We start from the raw sequence: 19,973 nt of genomic DNA on the forward strand, positions 1-19,973 counted from the left end.
TGCTAAATGTACAGAACCAAATGCCAGCTCTGTACATTTAACATAGAATATTTTACCTTTTATTAAATTCTATGTAAAAAACTTAGTAGAAAAAATATTGACACTAAAACATAATGCCATGGAACTGCACCAAAATCTGCTGGTTGAATCTAAACCTAAATTTTCTTAAGAAACAGAAATTCCCACCATGTCATGTATTTATTAAAGTGCTGTAGTGCACAGAGCCAAACACAGCTGTAAGATTGACCTAAACCTAAGTAATGTCTAAGTACACTTCCTCAAGCAGCACAATGCTCTCTTAGGTTGGATTTTTATTTATTTGTTTATTTTAGTATTTAGTGTGTTTATGTGATACATATGGCAGATTTTATTCCGTTGATGGATTACATATCTACATTTCTTTGTTCATTTGGCAGAAGTACAGGAAAAAATGCAAAGAAGAAAAGTTTTGAATACATTGAAAATAATATTTGTCTTCTATGTCTTCTTTAATCATAATTTTCTTTATTTGTCTTGTATGCGTAGGGACGGTTAATTTTAAAAGAGCCTGTATGCGTTTTTATGCATAAACCATCAAGAATCCCTTCAGCTGGCTGTGGGCTTGTGAATTAAAATTACACTGCAATTACTACAGGGGGTATGGATTTTATGATTGTGTGAACTCTGATGAGCGTAATTAACCTTTTTTCCTGTTCTCTTTTGCTATGTGCCTCTGGGCCTCATCTGCCAGTTAGTGCTGACTTTAAGCCCATGCTCTTTTTTTCTTGAAATTTTAACCTCACCACCACACCAGTAATTGCAGGGTGGAAAAGGTTGAACAGTGTCTGGATTTTAAGTGCTTAAAATGTTTTGTGGTCATGAGTGATGGCACAGACCAGCCCAAAATATCAACAGGTACTTTCACAATGTTTCCTGTAATAAATCGGGCTCGACCTCTAGATAGGTTGTGACATTAGGATAAAATAAAATGCACTGCTAAATCGAGTAGAAGCTTTCAGGCTTTTTGTCCATTTATAGTGCCAGGTAATGTTGACAGCTGGGCAAATTGAGTAGGCAAAATCACTACGGTGTTAAATTGCAAGACTACACCACCGACACTTTGATTATTTAAATTCTGTGACCCCCCCCCCCACCCCCACCCCGCGCACAAACTCTCGAGAAGTGAAATCCTTGCAGAGTGGCAAGTACATAAACAAAAAATTTACATTAATAAAAGAATTATCGCGCAAACTGTAATTTTGAATTTGTATTTGAAACATTGTTTCTATTTATAATGCTATAACCTCTCATTAAACTGGCGATGTGCCAGTTCAGAAAGCAAAACTGCAAAATATAATATGCATAATATATGCATTTATTACCTAAATGTATATTTTTCATTAATACTTTGCATACATCATTTTAAGATTTAGCCAAAACCACCAATTACATTTCAGTTAAGTGAAAATTTGCAAAGGTTCAATATTATGACCACATAATTATAATTTGGCTAGAAAGAGGTTGCAACACAAAACAGACTCATGGATTGATAAGAAAGAAACATGTCATGTCTTGCAATAGTAAGGCATGTAAAGAAACCTTTTACTCAAAAAGAATAACACATTTGCATTAAAACAGAACCTTCAAGGGATTGTCTTTCTGACATATTTGCTTAAACCCTGTTGCTCCATTCTCAGATGAGAACTACAGGGAACTTGTAGTTTTTACACCTGAATTGGCGAAATGTGAAAGCGACAGGGCATTGCATTCTGTGTAGCATCTTTTGGTGTAACAGTGAGCTAGAGTATTCAAGCTAAAAAAACAAAAAATAAACGGTAAGAAATTTTAGGGTTCTTTATCTCTGTGCCATTTCTTAAATGTGTCTTTCCATTTATTGCAACATGTGTAATATGTACATCAATAAAAATACAAGTAAGCATGCATTATCTTCACATATATGACATTGAAAGGACATTCCCCCTGCAGTGGACATTTGTCCTTTTCAACGTCTCCTGTCTATTCCCTAAGCTTTTCTCAAACAGGCTGAGGTACGGCAGCACTCAGATAAGCACACCGAGTCCAGTCTTTATCAGGCTGGCAGTGGGACATGGCCTCAGCTAAAATAACCAGCAATGGGGGCACTGCTATCTTCACACCTCCCCAAGAATAGAACTGATCAACGCATACGGGGCTGCTCAGTAAAAGGGGGAGGGGAAACACTCACACTGTGCACACAGACTCATGTTTAGCTAATACAGCAACCACCTGCTACTGGCCGCTACCTCTGCTGGACCCGATAACACAGAACACACAGGCACTGCAATTTTAATGTGGTGGAGAGTGGGAGGTGGGATTGTGAATATGAGATGGCTCCATTTACAGTACTTTACTGTTGTTGTTTGATGGGGAGGGGGGTGTAAAAAGGAGGTGGGGACTGGCTTTATGACTAATACCGTAATTGGCAGAAAAAGGTTCTCTACTCATAAATAGGAGCCATTATCCACTGAATTAGCAAAGTGGGAGACAAAATGATGCAGAGCCATTCAGTGATTTGCCGAGAAAGGAAGAGAACTGGTAAAGAGCACTTGTTATCTATCTTGCTACAAATAGGTAGCTCACAGCACATTTACCAGCAACATCTGAAAAGAACACCTGGCAACTGTGTCAACTCCCCCAAAAATAAAATAGAATAAGCTAGTTAGATCTTCTTTTGTAAATTGGAAACCCCTAAAATGTATTATTTGCTGAAGATGTATATTCAAATAATTTCAAAGCTTTATTTTTCATTATGTGATTATTTAGTTTTTTCCTCTTAAAATAGTAACATAAACATACATAATTACTTTCACATATTTCAATAATAATCACTACCAAGGGCATCGTTTATCTCTAATTTTAGAATACTTATATGCTTGTTTGGCATATTTATATTGATGTGAAAACAATAAAGCTACTTTAACTAACATTGAACTTAACATACTTTCTATCCCTTCCACAAATCTGTATGGAATATATGTGAAGGTTTATTTGATTGGAAATCAGGTTTACCTATTATTTTGCATTAGTATGTTTAGGCAATGTTATGCAGAATCATATTTAATGGCCATTTAATTTTGATGAAATTTAATGATTGTCTTCAAATCTAAAGACCTCATAGTGGCATAAAATATAACAGGAAGATATATATATAAATATTATATATAATGTACTATGAAAAAAGAACATATGAGGAAAAAAACAAAGACATAGTAGCAAATTTAAAAACTATTCACTGTTAAATAAAGTAAAAAAAAAGAATACTGGTAAAATACTAGAATAGAGATCATCTCCAAATCACCAGCATCAGTCTATAGGTAAAAAAAATAGTTTTAATTCCTATTTAAATCTAAATTAAAACTATTTTTGCTATATTTTGACAGAAATACCAAAATATTTCATGTGAATTATTTTTCAAAATTTTTTCCCAGTATTTTTTTATTTTTATTGACTATCATGTGGAAAATAGGTAAATAAACAGCATGCTTGGGTTGTATATTTATTTCAGAACTGCTATGTGATATACACTAGTGTATATCAACGAAGCAATACAAGAAGACATTTGTCCATTAGTTCAAGACATAAAAAAAGCTCACTTTTTTAAGTTTGCATGCACACTGAAAAAACATAGAAGTTTACGACAAGAGGAATACAGAAAAAGACAGAGGAGCAGAAGGACAGACAGATTGATCAAGGCAAATGCGCATTCAAGTGAATGCATAATTAGACTTCCACACACACGCGCGCACACACCCTCTGGGCCTAAACAACCAAGCTCCATCAATCAGGACCAATTCTCACAGGCTGCCTGGACAAGTGCCATCACTATGGAAACCAAGCTTCAACACTAAACCAGTCTTGCTTTGTCTTGTTTGGAGGTTTTCACTGAGTCACTTCCAACAAAGACCAAACAAGCAACGCAAAACTTGGCAAAAAAGTTGACTCAGTCTATTTTCAAATTCTGGTGAGAAAATACAAGCTAACATGAAAGACACCTTTAGAGAACCATATAAATAGATTTCAAAAGAAGGGAAACCATCTTTCCTTCTTTAGTTTGAGTAAATATTAACACTTTCCAAAAATATTCTACAGGCAGGAATTGATATTTTATAAATTTTTGATTGTTCAAGGCTGGATTTTTAATGAGATAGTACAATATGTGAAGTTCACAAGAAAGCAAAGACAGTGAGCTTAGAAATATAGTGCTCTCTACAGGTAAAAATCAAATATTAAAAAAGCATTTACACAACCTCTGGTCTTGAAGTTCGAAAGAAAAACATCAGAAGAAAGAGGGAAAAATATACAGCATGCCATCCATGTTGGCTGCACCCGAACAAGAAGATTAAACTTAGCAGGCCTGAAGAGGATTTGCAAAAAGGAAGGGAAAAGTCTGCAAAAGCATCTTATGTGATGGTACACAGAGGTGAAAAACTTTGTCTAGTCGCATTACTGTCACATTTATGCCGCCTTTCTATAAAGAGTGACACGCTTGTAATATGCACAAATTGGTCCCACTGAAACCACTGTTCAAAAAAAAAGAAAAAACAAACAAACAGCAAAGGACATCGGAAATAAATACACTCAATTCCTGACAGAGAAGACGGAAATTAAACTTAAGAGTGTCTATCTGATATCAATAAGGACACAGAGCTTGTGGAGAGGTGAAACGGGAACAATTTTGTTACATTTAAAAGACTCACTTGAGGCAATTGACACTTGTTGGCTCATTAAATGAAGAGGACGCCTCAAACTGCCAAAGGTGTTGTGGCCCAGATTAAAACAAATGACAAGGGGGAGAAAATGGAGAGAAAACAAACCTCTATGAAGCCACTAAGAGAACACACAAGATGAAACAGTGCAGCGTTATTTATGCCTTTACATCCACCTGAACAGAAACTTTCTCCTTATAATCCTGGGGGAAATATTCATTTAAAATGCGTCAACTGCCTATGTGATGTGTCGAACTGCTTTCAACAAGCAGATGAAGGAACACGCAACCTTCACACACTTCAATCGCTTATTCAAACTGCCTGCAAACCACACAGACTGCTGCTATCTGTCTCTTCTTTTCTTAGCCTCTTTTTATTGACAGTAATTTTATGAATTATGCTAATAAATAGTTAAAGATGCAATCAAACTGCAGGCATAGCTTAATGAAATTATATATATATATATATATATATATATATATATAAATCTAACGCACAAAAAAAGGAAACTATTTCAATTGTTACTGCTCTGATCTCAGTTGCGGGCCAGAAGTCTCTCATGCAACACAACAGATTCCGACTCATGATCCATCCAAAACAACGAAGTGACCTTCTGCTGGTAAAACTAGGAACAGAAAATAGAAAAGGAATATAAATCTTCAGTTGTCAAAGCAACTAAGAAACGTCTTCCTTGTGGGTAGTTACTGATACTTTGTTGATACAAAAAAGTCCACTAGCAAATAATCAGTATTAAACAAAACATTGATTACAAAAAAAACAAAACAAAACAAACAAACAAAAAAAAAAAACAGTAGGGTACACTAAATCATTTTATAATTTGTCCAGCTGCACAATAAGGCAGCATCATTGTCATGTAAAGCTGCATGATGATTTTATTGCAGCTATTGTACAACTGAGAGAAATATAGTGTATCAGCTTATTTGCAAGTCAGAGAAAGTCAACAATATCTAATGAGTATCTGATTTAAAAAGATTTTTTGCACAGTTGAAAATCAAACCATTTCTATGGTCCAGAACTGAAAATGCTAATTAATACCAGTCCAAACAGGCTATGTGAGTAAGAAATCCTTATGTGCACCTTAATTAAAAATTTACCTGTTTTCTTCTCATTTTGAAAGAGTAACCTAAAGCCCACAACAAGAAAAACGAGCCCCAGCATGAGTCTGTAGGGTGCATATGAAATTGACAGAATTTACTTGCCAGTGTTGGCTCAAACATAATTTGACTCAAAAAGATAAGAAGTGAATCAAGCAGAAAGAAGCAAAAAGAGAAACAAGAAGGTGAGCTATAAGAGCAAGAAACAGCTCCGATATGGGGTCTTCTTTTTTTATTCCAACTATCAGATTCAAAGGAATATAAATAATTGAACACTTTCACCCCATCACTGTGAGTTCTGGCCAATTATTATTTCAAGTTGTTTGCCAAGAATGCCACTGTGGAGAACTCTAAAAGGCCAAAAAAAAAAAAAAAAACTGAAGGAAGTGAGAAGTGGAAAAGGAAGATGAAATGCCACCACATAAATGGATAAATAAGGGATCCTACATTTACAAAACCTCAAAAAAGACATTTATTCCACAAAAGTAATCTCAAAATAGACAGACATCATAAAGTGAACAATCCAGAGTTCACACACAAGCCCCATCATGAATTATCTTCAATCATGTATTAAAATCATCTATTATCATTATATCTAAATCTTGGATTCTTGAAACTAAAAAAGCATTTGAGCTTACAAAAAAATAAACACTCAACAGCAGTGTTGAGTGTTTGTGGTACATTATCAAATGTACCTATAGAGCTGATTCCCAAACTCCCAAATAGGCCATATACACTGCAGCAACATTACATTTAGATGTAAGTGGCATGAAAAAAAGAAATTTAGGTGACTTTGAGTGTGGCAAAGTGGTCAGATTTATGGAGAATGCGTGGCAGGTGTGCACAAAAATGTCCTGTGGAAATACCAGGTTTGAAGTAAATAAGCAGAAGACCACACAGGGTGCCACTCCGGTCAGCTAAGAACAGAAAACTCCGACTAAGCGACATTAAAATTTTAAAGTTGGAAAAGCCTTGTGTGGTTCGATCAATCATCATATCAGCTGTGATATTCAGACGCTCGGCTCAGAAATTGGTGTACACACAATGAAAGCATCTCCCAACCTGCCTTATATTGGAGGCTCAGACTGATTTAATGGTGTGAGATATATTTTCTCGGCACCCTTTGGGTTTATTGCAATCAACTGAGGGATTGTTTAAATGAGTTTTGTTGCTGTATAGCAACAGTGCCCCATCTTCTCAATGCTGCACCAAAAGGAAAACGCGCCATGTTACAATTCTCAGATAATTTCAACCTAGTTTCTTAAATTAGATTTCAATCCATTAGAGTAGCATTAGAATGTCCAGAAGAGTGATCTGCAGTCGTTGTGGGAAGCTGTCATTTTAATATGGATCAAAATCTCGCATATGTTTTTGACATATGTGTGACAGTTTTAGAAAAAATTAAGGAAGTTCTGAAGGCAATAGGAGGTCCAATCAAGAACTACCTGAAAAAGTGGCCAAAAGAGTGTGTGCGCATTGATCAAATTACTACAATTTAAGCAGAGATTTTACTTGTGACAAGAATACATCAGATTGTGCCTCAGCCAACACTGAATGTTTATACCTTGATCAATATGTTGCAGTGAACCCTTGACAAAGCTGAGGTGACAGTTCACATAAGTATCTTTCAGAATTTGCACACACATACATAAGCAGACAAACGCATGTGGTCCTGAATACAGATATATGCAAACATGCAGATAAATATAGACTTGAACACAAGCTAGGCATTAATATAGTTGGAGACGCAGGATTTATTGAGCCATATTTCTTTCTCTTTTGATTAAAAAGCGTCTCCTTCTCACTATGATTTATGAGCATAAATAAAAAGGATCGGAGGGCAAAGAGAGTCAGAGAGAGAAAGTGGAAGGGAGGGACATGAGGGGAAGGAATGACATCATGTTTTCAGACGGGCTTTTCTGCAAAACGGTGGCATCCTTTCACTCCACAGAGTGGGAGTGAACACAATTGGACAAGTGCTCTACTGTGTGTGGGGGTTGTGTGTTTGTGTGTGTGGAATGAATCCAAGCAAGATAAAGACAGGACCTATGTTAGTGTGTAGTGTCTGAAAGGGAGTGAAAAACAAACTATATAGTTTGTTTTTCACTCCCTTTCAGGCAGTGATATATATATATATATATATATATATATATATATATATATATATATATATATATATATATATATATATATATATATATATACAAATTATACAGAATGAGCAGGAGTTTTATCTGCAGCTAAATAAAAAATAGGCTTTTATCAAATCAAATCAAATCAAACTTTATTTGTATAGCACATTTCAGCAGCAAGGCATTTCAAAGTGCTTTACATCAAATCAAACACAAAATACAATGCAAAATAGAATCAACAATAAAAACACAACATCAATAAATTTGCAATTGATTACGTTTCGAATACAACTCTAAACAAGTGGGTTTTTAGTTGAGATTTAAAGGAAGTCAGTGTTTCAGCTGTTTCACAGTTTTCTGGAAGTTTGTTCCAGATTTTTGGTGCATAGATGCTAAATGCTGCTTCTCCTCGTTTGGTTCTGGTTCTGGGGATGCAGAGCAGACCAGAACCAGAAGACCTGAGAGTTCTGGAAGGTTGATACAACAGCAGCAGATCTTTAATGTATTGTGGTGCTAAACCATTCAGTGATTTATAAACTAACAACAGTATTTTAAAGTCTATTCTTTGAGCTACAGGGAGCCAGTGGAGAGACTTTAAAACTGGTGTTATGTGCTCTATCTTCCTGGTTTTAGTGAGAACACGAGCAGCAGCATTCTGGATCAGCTGTAGCTGTTTGATTGATTTGTTGGACAAACCTGTGAAGACGCCGTTACAATAATCAATACGACTGAAGATAAACGCATGGATGAGTTTCTCTAGATCTGGCTGAGATATTAGTCCTTTAATCCTGGAAATGTTCTTCAGGTGATAGAAGGCCGTCTTTGTGACTGTCTTTACGTGGCTCTGAAGGTTCAGGTCAGAGTCCATCACTACTCCCAGGTTTCTGGCCTGATCACTGGTTTTTAGTTGTAATAACTGAAGCTGTGCACTGACTCTTTTACACTTCTGACAAACATAAATGGGAGTTTGGATGGTAAGAGTAGGGCAAAATTTGTTACTGCATGGAAATGAAATAAAAACATGCTCAGTGGCCTCCATCACATAAAAAAAATTTGACATCTGCTCATCTGTAATTTGAGATTTCCTTGAGCCACATAGCCAAAAAAAAAAGGCTTCAATTATACTACCAGACACTCAATCCACCAGGCAATCAAAGCCAGACATCCCTGTCAGAACATGATGGGGAAAAAAATAAATCAGGTGGTCTTCATGTTATCATAAACCCTTGAGAAAAAACTGAATGCCAAAACTGAGATGAAGAAAAATACAGCCGAAGCGTAAAACGTTAAAAAAGCAATTTATCTCCCAAATGACATCCACAGACATAAATTACATCTAGTGACAAATACAAACATTCTGATACCTATTTTATATGTATATAGATACATACATACATACCCATGCAATGCAGTCATGTGGGATGTACAAACAGTGAAGCCCAAGAAGAACCTCCCCACCTTTTTCCATTTCTTAGTGGAGCCTCATCTCTGTTTTGTCTCTTTAATGCTGCTCTAAGCCCATTTTAACAGGGAAGTGGTGCAGAACAAATCCCAAGCAGGAGTTGACAGGATGGGATAAGAAACTACTGATGCACCCTTGTTACGAACATGAGAAGTTAGGAAGGTTCAATCAGTGAACAGTGAGAGATGCGCAATGAATGAATGAGACAACTTTTGTACAGGGATATTCTAATCAAGACTCGTTAGGTTTTTATTATTTTTACATCAAGAAAAATTTACAAAAATATAGAGTTTTTTTTTCTTTGTTTTACTTTGGTTAGCAGTGAATTAATTAATCTTTTCAACTTCTGAAATTTTGACATTTTCCACTGAATAAAGTAGCACAGCCAGGCACACCAAGTGCCTTGACAGATGAATAAATTATACAAGATAGCACTTGAAAATGGTCAGTGTAGATGTTTTAAACATTTTTGAATAAACCTGTATCCATTGTGTACTTAGTTACTTTCTTAGATCTGCACATAAACACTCTATATATACATGTTTAAAGCAAAGCTGCATTTGTTCAGTATGCATGCATAATGAACAAAAAGGGCTTTAACAAAGATTTTTGGTAAGAATTTGTGCATAGCAAACTAAGGGTTTACTCTCAATTTTATATGACTTATTGATAAGTCGGCTCCTAACATAACTGTTTACAGATTAGTCAGGGACTCTACTTGGATCATTTAAAAAAAACATCTTCATTAGAAAATTCCAACTGTCCAGTACATTAATGCTATAAAATTGTCAGTATTAATAATATATGTCCTTAAAGTAGTCCAAGAAACAAATTAATGTCCTTTCCACGTAAAATGTTACTACGGAAATTCAGTGTCCCTATTAACAATGTGAACTAGTTGCGCCAAGTTTTATTTTAATGGAAGTTTGCAGCTAATATTAGAGCTTCCGTAGCCAATGAATCCATTAACATAAATAACTATAAACTAATTTCAAAATGTGCTTAAAATACAACAAAAATATCCTCAGTCATCCTCTACTGTGTAGATATACAGGTTCATCACTGTAAACATACTAATGAGTTGGTCATACATGCATGTTTTAGAAAAACAAAAAGACCAGTGGTAGGACTTAATTTAAATTTTTTATCAAATTAATTGTAATTAATCACATTGTAATTGAAAATCAAATATTGTCAAAAAAACAACTTTTTAGATTCATAAATCATTTTTACTGCGACATTATTTGATGAAAAGACATATGAGCTCAGCAAAACATGTATTTATTATTTTAAATCTGTTTTAGAGGTTATTCATTAATCAGATTGGGGTCAAGGGCTATTAGCCCTGATCAATGTTTAAGTGTTTCAGGAACCCCTGATCATCATGCAGCTTATTTGAAATAAGTACTTCTTTAGAAATGGACGCTAACATTAGGGGACATTTGTGCTTGCTGTCTTGAATTGAGATTGTATTTTAGGCTTGAATAGCTTAGGTGATAGACCAACTGCTTTCTGCACAACTTGCACAAAACAAGTCTTTTCTAGCATCCCCTCAGATAATTTTTCTGAAGCAAAAATTAATCCCTAGTGCGCCATAAAAATTGACTCTGTCACCCACCACTGTTGCTTGCAGATTCCGCTTGTGCATCAGATTTATGTGTGTAGTAGAAACACAATACTTGCATAGAAAGAAGAAAAAGGCTATTAAATGCACAACAATTTGTAACATGTCAAAATATATGTAATTAACGTGTTAAAGTGCCTGCCATAAAAAAAGACCTTTAATTATTGTTCACCATAGCTGATCTTACAAGATAATCTCACAACCCAAATAGTATTTACTTGAGTGTCAATGTTTTATGTCTTAGGAATTAAAAGAGTATTGCATGCAAAACATTAGTCATAAACAATAACATAGCTAAATCTGATACTTACTTGAGGCTTGAGAGCAGGTGAGCAGCAGTGATAGCAGCACAGTGGTCACATGAAGCAACAGTGGCAAGGAGAGACGAGGAGCACCACTAGTGGCCATCTTGGCAGCGACTACAGTAGGGATGAGGGTCTGGGAGGGGCAGGATGGGACGAATCGATGACCTGGCCAGGGAGGCGAGGCCCCGACCGAGCAGGGATGGTCGGGGTCTTCACGCAAAACTGCTTGGCACTCTAGAAAGAGAGAGAAACATTTCTTTTACAAACAAATGTACATGCATTGCCAACAACCTTTGAGGGAACACTTCATGAGAATAAACTGTAATAGTCACTGTTGTTGGAAATTCTCCAGAAACAAATTGCTGCACTTTGTTTTATGGTGTCATTTTGACAAGGCACTAGTAAATTCTAAGTTAAGGCCATGGCAAAATTAGTCAAACATACACTACCATTAAGTTCAGTAAATAATTCAGGACCTAGTAATTATAGGTGCTTGAATTTACTTTTTTATCCTCAATGACTCTTTGATTAAGGTTTTATCACTTCACTGTATTTGCTTTAAAACATGTCAGGACCATTTTATTGTACCTGTAAAAATCAAGTACACTTCCACCAAATGGTTGAAGTTGTTTACTGCGCAATATGCACCATTCTGGAACATCTGAAGACGATTAGCTTGAGGAATTTAGAGTTAAAAATACCATCTTTATCTTTGCCAAAAGTGGCCTGTGACTTTGATAAGCACACAGAGCATAATGTGCAACACTGTTCACAACCCTTCAATGCTGCTGACAGATAATTGGTAGTTAGGTCAAAAGAGGCCAGTGACACAACCACAAGCAAAAGTGTCACATCGCACAAACCTTTAACCTTTGCATTTTCCAACAAGCATCTCCTCGTATCTCTTTATCAGCAGGGCAATCACTGTCCTGTCTTTTTTTCACCACTTTAATCACCTGATCCTGTCAGCCTGTGCTTATCCAATTACACAAGCATCTGATCATATTCCAGGCAAGGTCTTTCTGCTTTGGTCAAAATGCTGTAAATCCCTCAATACAAATGAGAATTGGGGTCAAAACCCAACACAGTCGAGTTCTCTCATTGGTATGGCTGACACAGCACAGAGCCTCCAATCGGTTATACAAACCCTTTAATTATAAATGAATACATTGAGTCCAGGGACATATCTGTTATAAGCTACAGATACTGTCAAATGTGCTGTACAGGGAAAACAAAAAGGCAAAAAATATTATTGAACAGTTCATTTATCGCAATACCTCAATTCACTAAGTGAAACAAATTATTTAGATGAACTACACACAACACATTTACACATTAAAAATGGCACATTTAAAATAAGAATATTATATTAGACAAACAAAATAATGTTAAAATCTGGAGTTATTGAAAAGGATGTTTAGGTTGCTTTTTTTTTTTTCAAAAATAAGTTTTAGAAAAAAATCTGAAAAAATAAAAATGTCTCAAGGGAAAGCATATTCTAATTTACTGAATATGACAGTACAGCATCAGATTTTACATTCTAAAACAATGTAACCTAACCTCTGATTATTTCTCAGAGGTGTCAAGTTTCTAAGAAGACAACACATTAAGATTATTGCAGGTTTGTTTTTCATTGTGTTCTTCAAAGTGGCAGAAAACCACACCCAATTACAGTGCAACTAAACACCCTAGAAAGCAAGCATGAAAGTGTCCTATCCTCCTTCAAAAATTCTTATCCACTCTGTCTTTACATGACACAAAAACACAGCAGACACATGCAGCTACAGGCACACTGAAGATAAAACCCACCAAAACATACTGCAAAATCAATCTACGGCAAAAACTCTGTTCACCTCTGAGCACCCTCTTTTCACATATGCAATTTAAACGCAGCAATTTGAGAACACATGACATGTGTGCACTTACAAAACCACAAATCGGGGAAAAAGAGAAAAACAACAATAGATCTTTTAAGGCAAAAATCATAACAAGGAGTAGATGTTATTCAGAAGCTCTGCTCATCTTTCAATACAATACTACACACACGACCAACATGAGTGGGCTCTTTTGCTTGTGTTGCTTTTCTTTTTCTTGGCCTGGGGAGCAGGTGTTGTCATTGACAGGTGTTTCAAAAAGAGAATACAGGAGTATCAAATTGTCCAAGGGTCTTACGAATGAGGCCCCGATTGTTCTGCCTGTAAACACTGCTGTAGGTAGAGGGAATTGTGCATGTCTGTAGGGAATTACTACATCTTTGCTCACAAGATGCCCAGGTTATGATTTATAGCTTCCCCCTCAGGGCATGGCCATCCTCACCTGTAGTTGCTATATAAACTGTGCAACACAATTATAAGAACTATTGTTGTTTAGCAGCCTCCTCACCGTACATAACCTAAAGCCAAGTGTGAGCTGTAGTTTAAACCTTCTTGGCACATCAATGACCTTAGCACATTGTATGCGTTAAGAAGGCCATTTTTGGCAAAGACCAGAACTGAAACCCACAATGAGTAAATTTAAAAATCTTCAAGCTATGAGCAGATATTATAGAAGAAGGATAGACTCTTCCACAAATACCAATGTGACCACCTCTACTTTTTTGTTTTGATTTTGGAACATCTAAAAACTTCTTTTCTGAATTTTATGATGTATAGCTGGGCATTCATGGCATAATAGATCAGCTAAGACAGGGTTAGACCATTAAGAACCTTAAAACTCAAAAATAAAATCTTAAATATCAATGCTGTACTGACAGGAAACCAGTAGAGTTATGGAAGCTTAGTTTTCTACTTTCTGTTGAAAGTTGTAGTGCACTGTGAGTGATGAGCATTCTGTCAATGAAAGCCACGAGCCTGGTCAATTGATAAACCCTAAGCTGCTTCCACATTTATTTCAAGAAAACAGCTAAAATGATCAACTTCTACTGATTTTAACACCACTTAGATGACAACTTGAACAATGATAACAGCAACAAAGCTATAAGCTGCTTTGTTGTGGCAGAAAACAATGTTTCACATGCAATCTCAGTGAAACTTGAAAATGGATACTGTTGCAATACACAATAAGAGGAAACCACTTAATGAATAAACTGGTGACAACTGTAATATAACTTTCAGTCTTTGTCATGAAAAAAACTGAAGGCTAGATGGAGTTTTAAGAAATGTATACGATATTCTATGCAGTAATCCATCAAAGTGCAGCTGCAGAAGCTAAACACTGAGACACACGTAGGTTGGAAACATTCCTCAGCCTAAAATATTAAAATGCTAAATTTGTTTTACCACATTCAACATACAAAATGAGTTAAACAAATGGAGATTAATCAAGTATGAAATGAATAAGGAGAAAGCACTCTTCAGCTGTAGATTAATGTGACCAAATGCATTTTTAAAGTTTAGATTGATTGCCCATGAATATATTTCACATATCAAGCTTTTAGTCCCTGTGAAAAATGTCTTCCACTCTAGATATTAACCCCATGCAAGGCTTCAGTAATTACCGCCACAATTTTCAGTGATGGTGATGGCAGTCACCGGCTATCAGGGACTCTCACTTTGACATGGTCAATCTTTAAATTCAACTCGTTTCCTCGTGTAATATTGATACTAATGCACTTGATTACAGAGAGTGAGAAAGACGAAAGAGGAAAGTGGAGATGGGGAATTTGGACTATAAGCATGAAATGAGTGCAGAAGCAGAAGATATAAAACTCATCCATATGCACGTCACTATACGAGTTCAGTACATTTAACACATACGTGACAGGAAAAAAAATTGCGACCAGAAATAATCTGATTTTTCCATCCACCCAGGCACACCTTACTGTGCAAAAATTAGATTGTTAGAAACACACAGAAAAAATGTGAAGGCATTTATACTAAAGAAATCTTATTCACCAGAGGAGCTGCATTAAAAATTCCTTTTATGAGATGAGAAGAAGTTTCACTTCTCAGACAAGGTCAAAAAGAGCACAGTTCTACTTAGTGTGGTGATTAAATCTAATTATGTGATGTCTGAACTTAAAAAAATATATATTTAAAAATGTTCAACTAGTGCAAAACTCTTTAGACTTTGTAATAAATGTGTACATTTTTTTTTATAAATGTATAGATTTTAGGATATAATGGCCAAACTACTGAAATTAAGTTTAAGGATCTATAAACAGACATTATATTCCACATAATGAGGAAATTTGAGTAAGAAGGGTCAACATATCGCACAATACTTAACTCTTCGTAAGTCATACCTTTTGTTAATTTTGTTCATTTCAATAAATTAACCAAAATAGATACTACAAAGTTTTCCTACAAAGTTTTAAGAGAAGAATAAAAAAACAACAGCCTTCCTTAGACATCATGTATAGATACATCAAATATTTCGAAGTTACAGATTTAGATCCTGCTACATTTTTCACCATTTCTGTTGCTGTCGCTTAAAGTCCTTTTAATGACATGACAGAGACTGTGCCGAAGTTGTATTCAGCTGATTGAACGCAGCTCTGCCCCTCACATTATCAAACAATACCTTGGTCTAATTGAGATCTTTCTTAAAAAGACTAATATTTTCTCTCTGTATTTTTTAGGTGCTGGAACTGCTGTTTGTTTCAAGATTTTATTTTTTGAAAAGTCTTAATTTTCAAGCAAATGCTACATTTTTTTTATTGCCAACTCTAAAACTCCATCTGCTATTTATGCTTAGCCTTTAGCTACTTTCTCCGACTCTGCAGTCTTTCACATTAGATGATGTTTTTTTATGCGTCAGCCCTGAGTCATAGAGCTTTTACCACAACTAGTTTACACCCTTTCATCAACTCCCCCCTGCCCTCCACAGAACGTGTAACGGGAAAATGTAAAAAGGATGTGTGCCGAGGTATACGTTTAGTGCAAGCTATGTTGTTTCATGTATTTGTTGGGCATCTCTGTCAAAGTCAAAGAAGAACAACAGCATAAGCAGAAGCACACACAGCGGTAACCCTAGTCTATGACAACTATTTGATTTTCACTATGCTAAATTATTAATAGCACTGATTCTAAGAGTTATTAATAAGAAATGAAACTGACCACACATCTTCACCTGCAACACCTTTCTGAGATTTACAACTGCATTACATTGTTACTCATTTACAGAAAACTGTAGTGATGTTTTTCTCTATTCTTTGCCCTGATCATAGTCTTTCAATTCTCTTGTTCTTACCTCTTCTCTCTCACACTCATTCACACTAATATACTTGCATTGTAGATGTTTGGTGGGAAATCCCATGAATTTGTATGGAACTGCAAGACTATTATGTAAACGATCCAATGTCTTTTCTCTGTCCAAGCTACACTGTTCCGCAATCCCTTTCGTAATATGATGCAGATGTCATTAACAGCCTCTTTGGGAAGGTTCACTGGAAGAAGAAAGCTTCATTATAGGAAAATATATGACACTACGTTTTCTGTACTTTCAACATTTTATGCAATAGGTCTTTGTCTGATATGACCTAGAGCAAGAGCATAACATCAACTTATCTAACATACTCACTTATTGGTTACAGTCAGATTTTAAAACACAGAAAATCCTATTTTTTCCAGTCTGTTAGCATACCATGCGTAGGTTCTGTCAGGTCTGGCTAACAACACTCTTGTGGGTGGAACTTATTACTGCAGGAAAAAAAATGTAAATGTTTGCTATTTTCAGTGTTAAAGAAACCAGAGGAAGCACAAATGTAACAAGCAATTTAGTGGAACAGTGTGTTTTCCACATGTTCAAACTGCAAAAGAGAAAGACATCTATCAAGTAACAGGAAGGCTCAACAGAGTACAATAAAGTTGCTCTGTTTATTCATCTGATCATTTAAAATATGCTTCTTGTACATGGTGCTGGATTTGGAACTTTGTATACATTTGGTAATCTCAGGGTTATATCTTCTTATGTCTGCTAAAAACCATTCAGACTTGTGGAATATTGATATATGGTAATGCCCATAAACAGTAGATATGTTTACTGTGAAAATGTTTTATTTTTTCAAAAATAAACGGCTGTTTGCATTGGATGGGCATACAAAACTGCTTTGGCCTCATTAAGAGATTGCAGATTGCCCTGCCCTGGCAACCCCTTCTTGTTGTTCTTTCCCAGGGGCTTTTGCCCTCAACTGTTCAATTTTCCCAAACCAACAAATAATGTCTGACATATCCAATACACATTGTATCTGCCATCTGCTGTCCCTCTGGGACATCCATAACTTTTTCCTTGATCTAAAGAACATTTTGTTCTTTCTATAGCCTAAAATCATTAGCTTTTTTTCACTACCAAATGTTTTGATAATTTTTATAGCAATTTGTAAACTAAGAAACAAATGAACAAAAAAGGAAAACATTGTGTTTCACAACTTCCAAACAGATTTGGAGGTTTAATAAATGTTTTGAGGCCATATTACCACAAGCCTGGTGAATCTTTGCCCTTCTTGTTTCCTCTCTCAGGTGTTACTTTGAGTTCGATCGGCAGGAAATGGATTTACTCTGAGCATTATGAGGCAGCACTGTCATTCCAATAAACACCAAAGACTGTGAGGCTTTTAGCTGAAATCTACCTCTGTTGAGGTTGAGTGCACAGCAGCAAGAGTTGGGGCAGAGCAGCAGAGATGAACGGATTGGCAGGTGGGAGGATTGTTGGGGGTCAGGCTGACCACCAACATGTGGAATTTATTGCACAGCCATTTTATTTGCTCCTGTGGAGTGAAATGCTATCTGGAGCCTGTGTAACCATGCTGTACAGTGACACAAAAATTGTCATACTTGCAAACATTAAATTGTTGTTTTTGATTTTGGTGCAGTGTCGTTGTGACCACCAGTAGTGATAAAGGGTGAGAAGGTCTATGAGAGCTATTAAGAAAATTAAGGAAGGAGGTGTATTTAGACCACTTTTTAGACCACTAAAGATTTTTTTTAACACATTGCTGCATTTATTTTTAGGACAAATAACAGGTCACAGTTGGGAGCAGGAGAAGGAGGTGATGTGAGGGGTGTGGGACAGAGCTGGATAAAAAGGCGCAGCTGTTTAAGAAAGACTATGGTGTGTTTAAAACCTAGATGAGGGAGGGGCTGAAGGGAGTGACATCAGTTTTTGGCTGGATGCCAACAGAGTCAGACAAGCATTGCACCGTCTGGCCAGCAGCTTGAATGCCCTTTAAATTGTACCACAGGAGGGGAAGAAAAGTTTTTGAAGGGCGATCGGGACAGATGGGGAAGCACGCTTCCTCGTCATTCTGAAAATGTGATGGGGATGGGAACGGGGGCGTTGGGATGAAATTATTCTAAGTGATCAAGTAGGAGGCAGCGGAGGGAGAGCCTGGCAGGGCTTGGTATTCAGAACTGCATTTGGCGGGCCAAGCTGTAACATTTGCAGTGGGGTTTGAAAAGTTTCATTTCTAAAATGAGATATGTACAGTATTTAGAAGCTGACACCTACACAGAATGACTGCTTGCTTTTTATCAAAATTCACACCTAAGAAGAAATGTGTATAATTAAAGCATCTTAAGCTGCTTTAATAATACAAATTTCTCTTTGCATTCAGAATGACACCTAAACGCCTGTGATTTAAGTTTAGTATTCATTACAGACTGACCACAGATTTGAAACAGAAAAGTGACTTTATACATAAATGTAGAATAGCCTTCACCCTAAATTATATCTTTGTTTGAAATTACTCCCTCCACCCAAAAAAAATAAAAAATCAATAAAAAATAATTTTTTGGAACACTGTCCTAATAAGCAACTAACACACATATTTGACAAAAAAACAAAAAAAAACAAAAAACATTCCAGTTTTGGATGCTTAGGATCTGGCAATACTAGGATGTGATAACTTTCGTCTCAACTGAATCTGTACAATGAAATCACCACTTCTTTTAAATTGTTGGTGTGTCTGTATTAAGAATTCTTAGTAAGAAAAATAACAGTAACACGACAGACATCATTTGTAAACACAGAGAATAAATATTCAGCAATTTGAGTTATAGGCTGCATTATACAGAAGTTATCATCTAATGCATAATTTAACAATGCAAAAAGAAAATGTTAGGTTATCTTATTAAAGAACTATAGACTGAATCTGATCATTTCCAAGCTAAACTCTCCTTATTTACAATAAATAGAGCTTCAAACACATTTGAGATGTATGGCTTTCCTTCTTTTTCTGAAGCACACACAACAAATAAACATAGTCTAAACAAGCTTGGATTAAGTTAATCTACAGTCACCCATAGAAGCGAGAAATATGACAAAAAATTTGCTTGCTAAATTTCTTGTCAATGTCTCTCGGAGATACTTGTTAATGTTTCAGGAGCAACAAAAAAACTCAAACATTCTTATGCAAAGACATGGCAAAACCGACACATAGCACACACACATACAGAAGATTCTTTCTGGCTCAGTTGATTAAAAAAGACCACACTCTTCATTAAATGTGATCATCTCTTTCAGGATCCCTTATTAAAGGGAATAAATTGAAAATTAAGTTAATCCTAGTAATTTGATTGTAAAACTGGGCCAAATGCTATCAACAGACTAAATAGCAGTAACCTCAATTCAACAGCTGACTTAAGATAAATCTTTATACATATGATTAGAAAAA

The 19,973-nt window shown here is 35.8% G+C and overlaps 1 protein-coding gene across 16 annotated transcripts in view; it reads right to left on the minus strand.

Annotated features, from left to right (window-relative positions):
* Positions 1–19,973, minus strand: part of ptprsa (protein tyrosine phosphatase receptor type Sa) — a 240,092-nt gene that overhangs the window by 120,779 nt on the left and 99,340 nt on the right. For all 16 annotated transcript variants that reach the window (XM_044130252.1, XM_044130248.1, XM_044130254.1 and 13 more), the window contains one exon: positions 11,369–11,596. In XM_044130252.1, coding sequence (XP_043986187.1) covers positions 11,369–11,465 — 97 coding nt within the window. In that variant the 5' untranslated portion in view covers positions 11,466–11,596. The remainder of the gene's footprint in view (positions 1–11,368; positions 11,597–19,973) is intronic.

Source organism: Gambusia affinis, linkage group LG10, assembly GCF_019740435.1.
Source record: "Gambusia affinis linkage group LG10, SWU_Gaff_1.0, whole genome shotgun sequence".
Taxonomy (NCBI): domain Eukaryota; kingdom Metazoa; phylum Chordata; class Actinopteri; order Cyprinodontiformes; family Poeciliidae; genus Gambusia; species Gambusia affinis.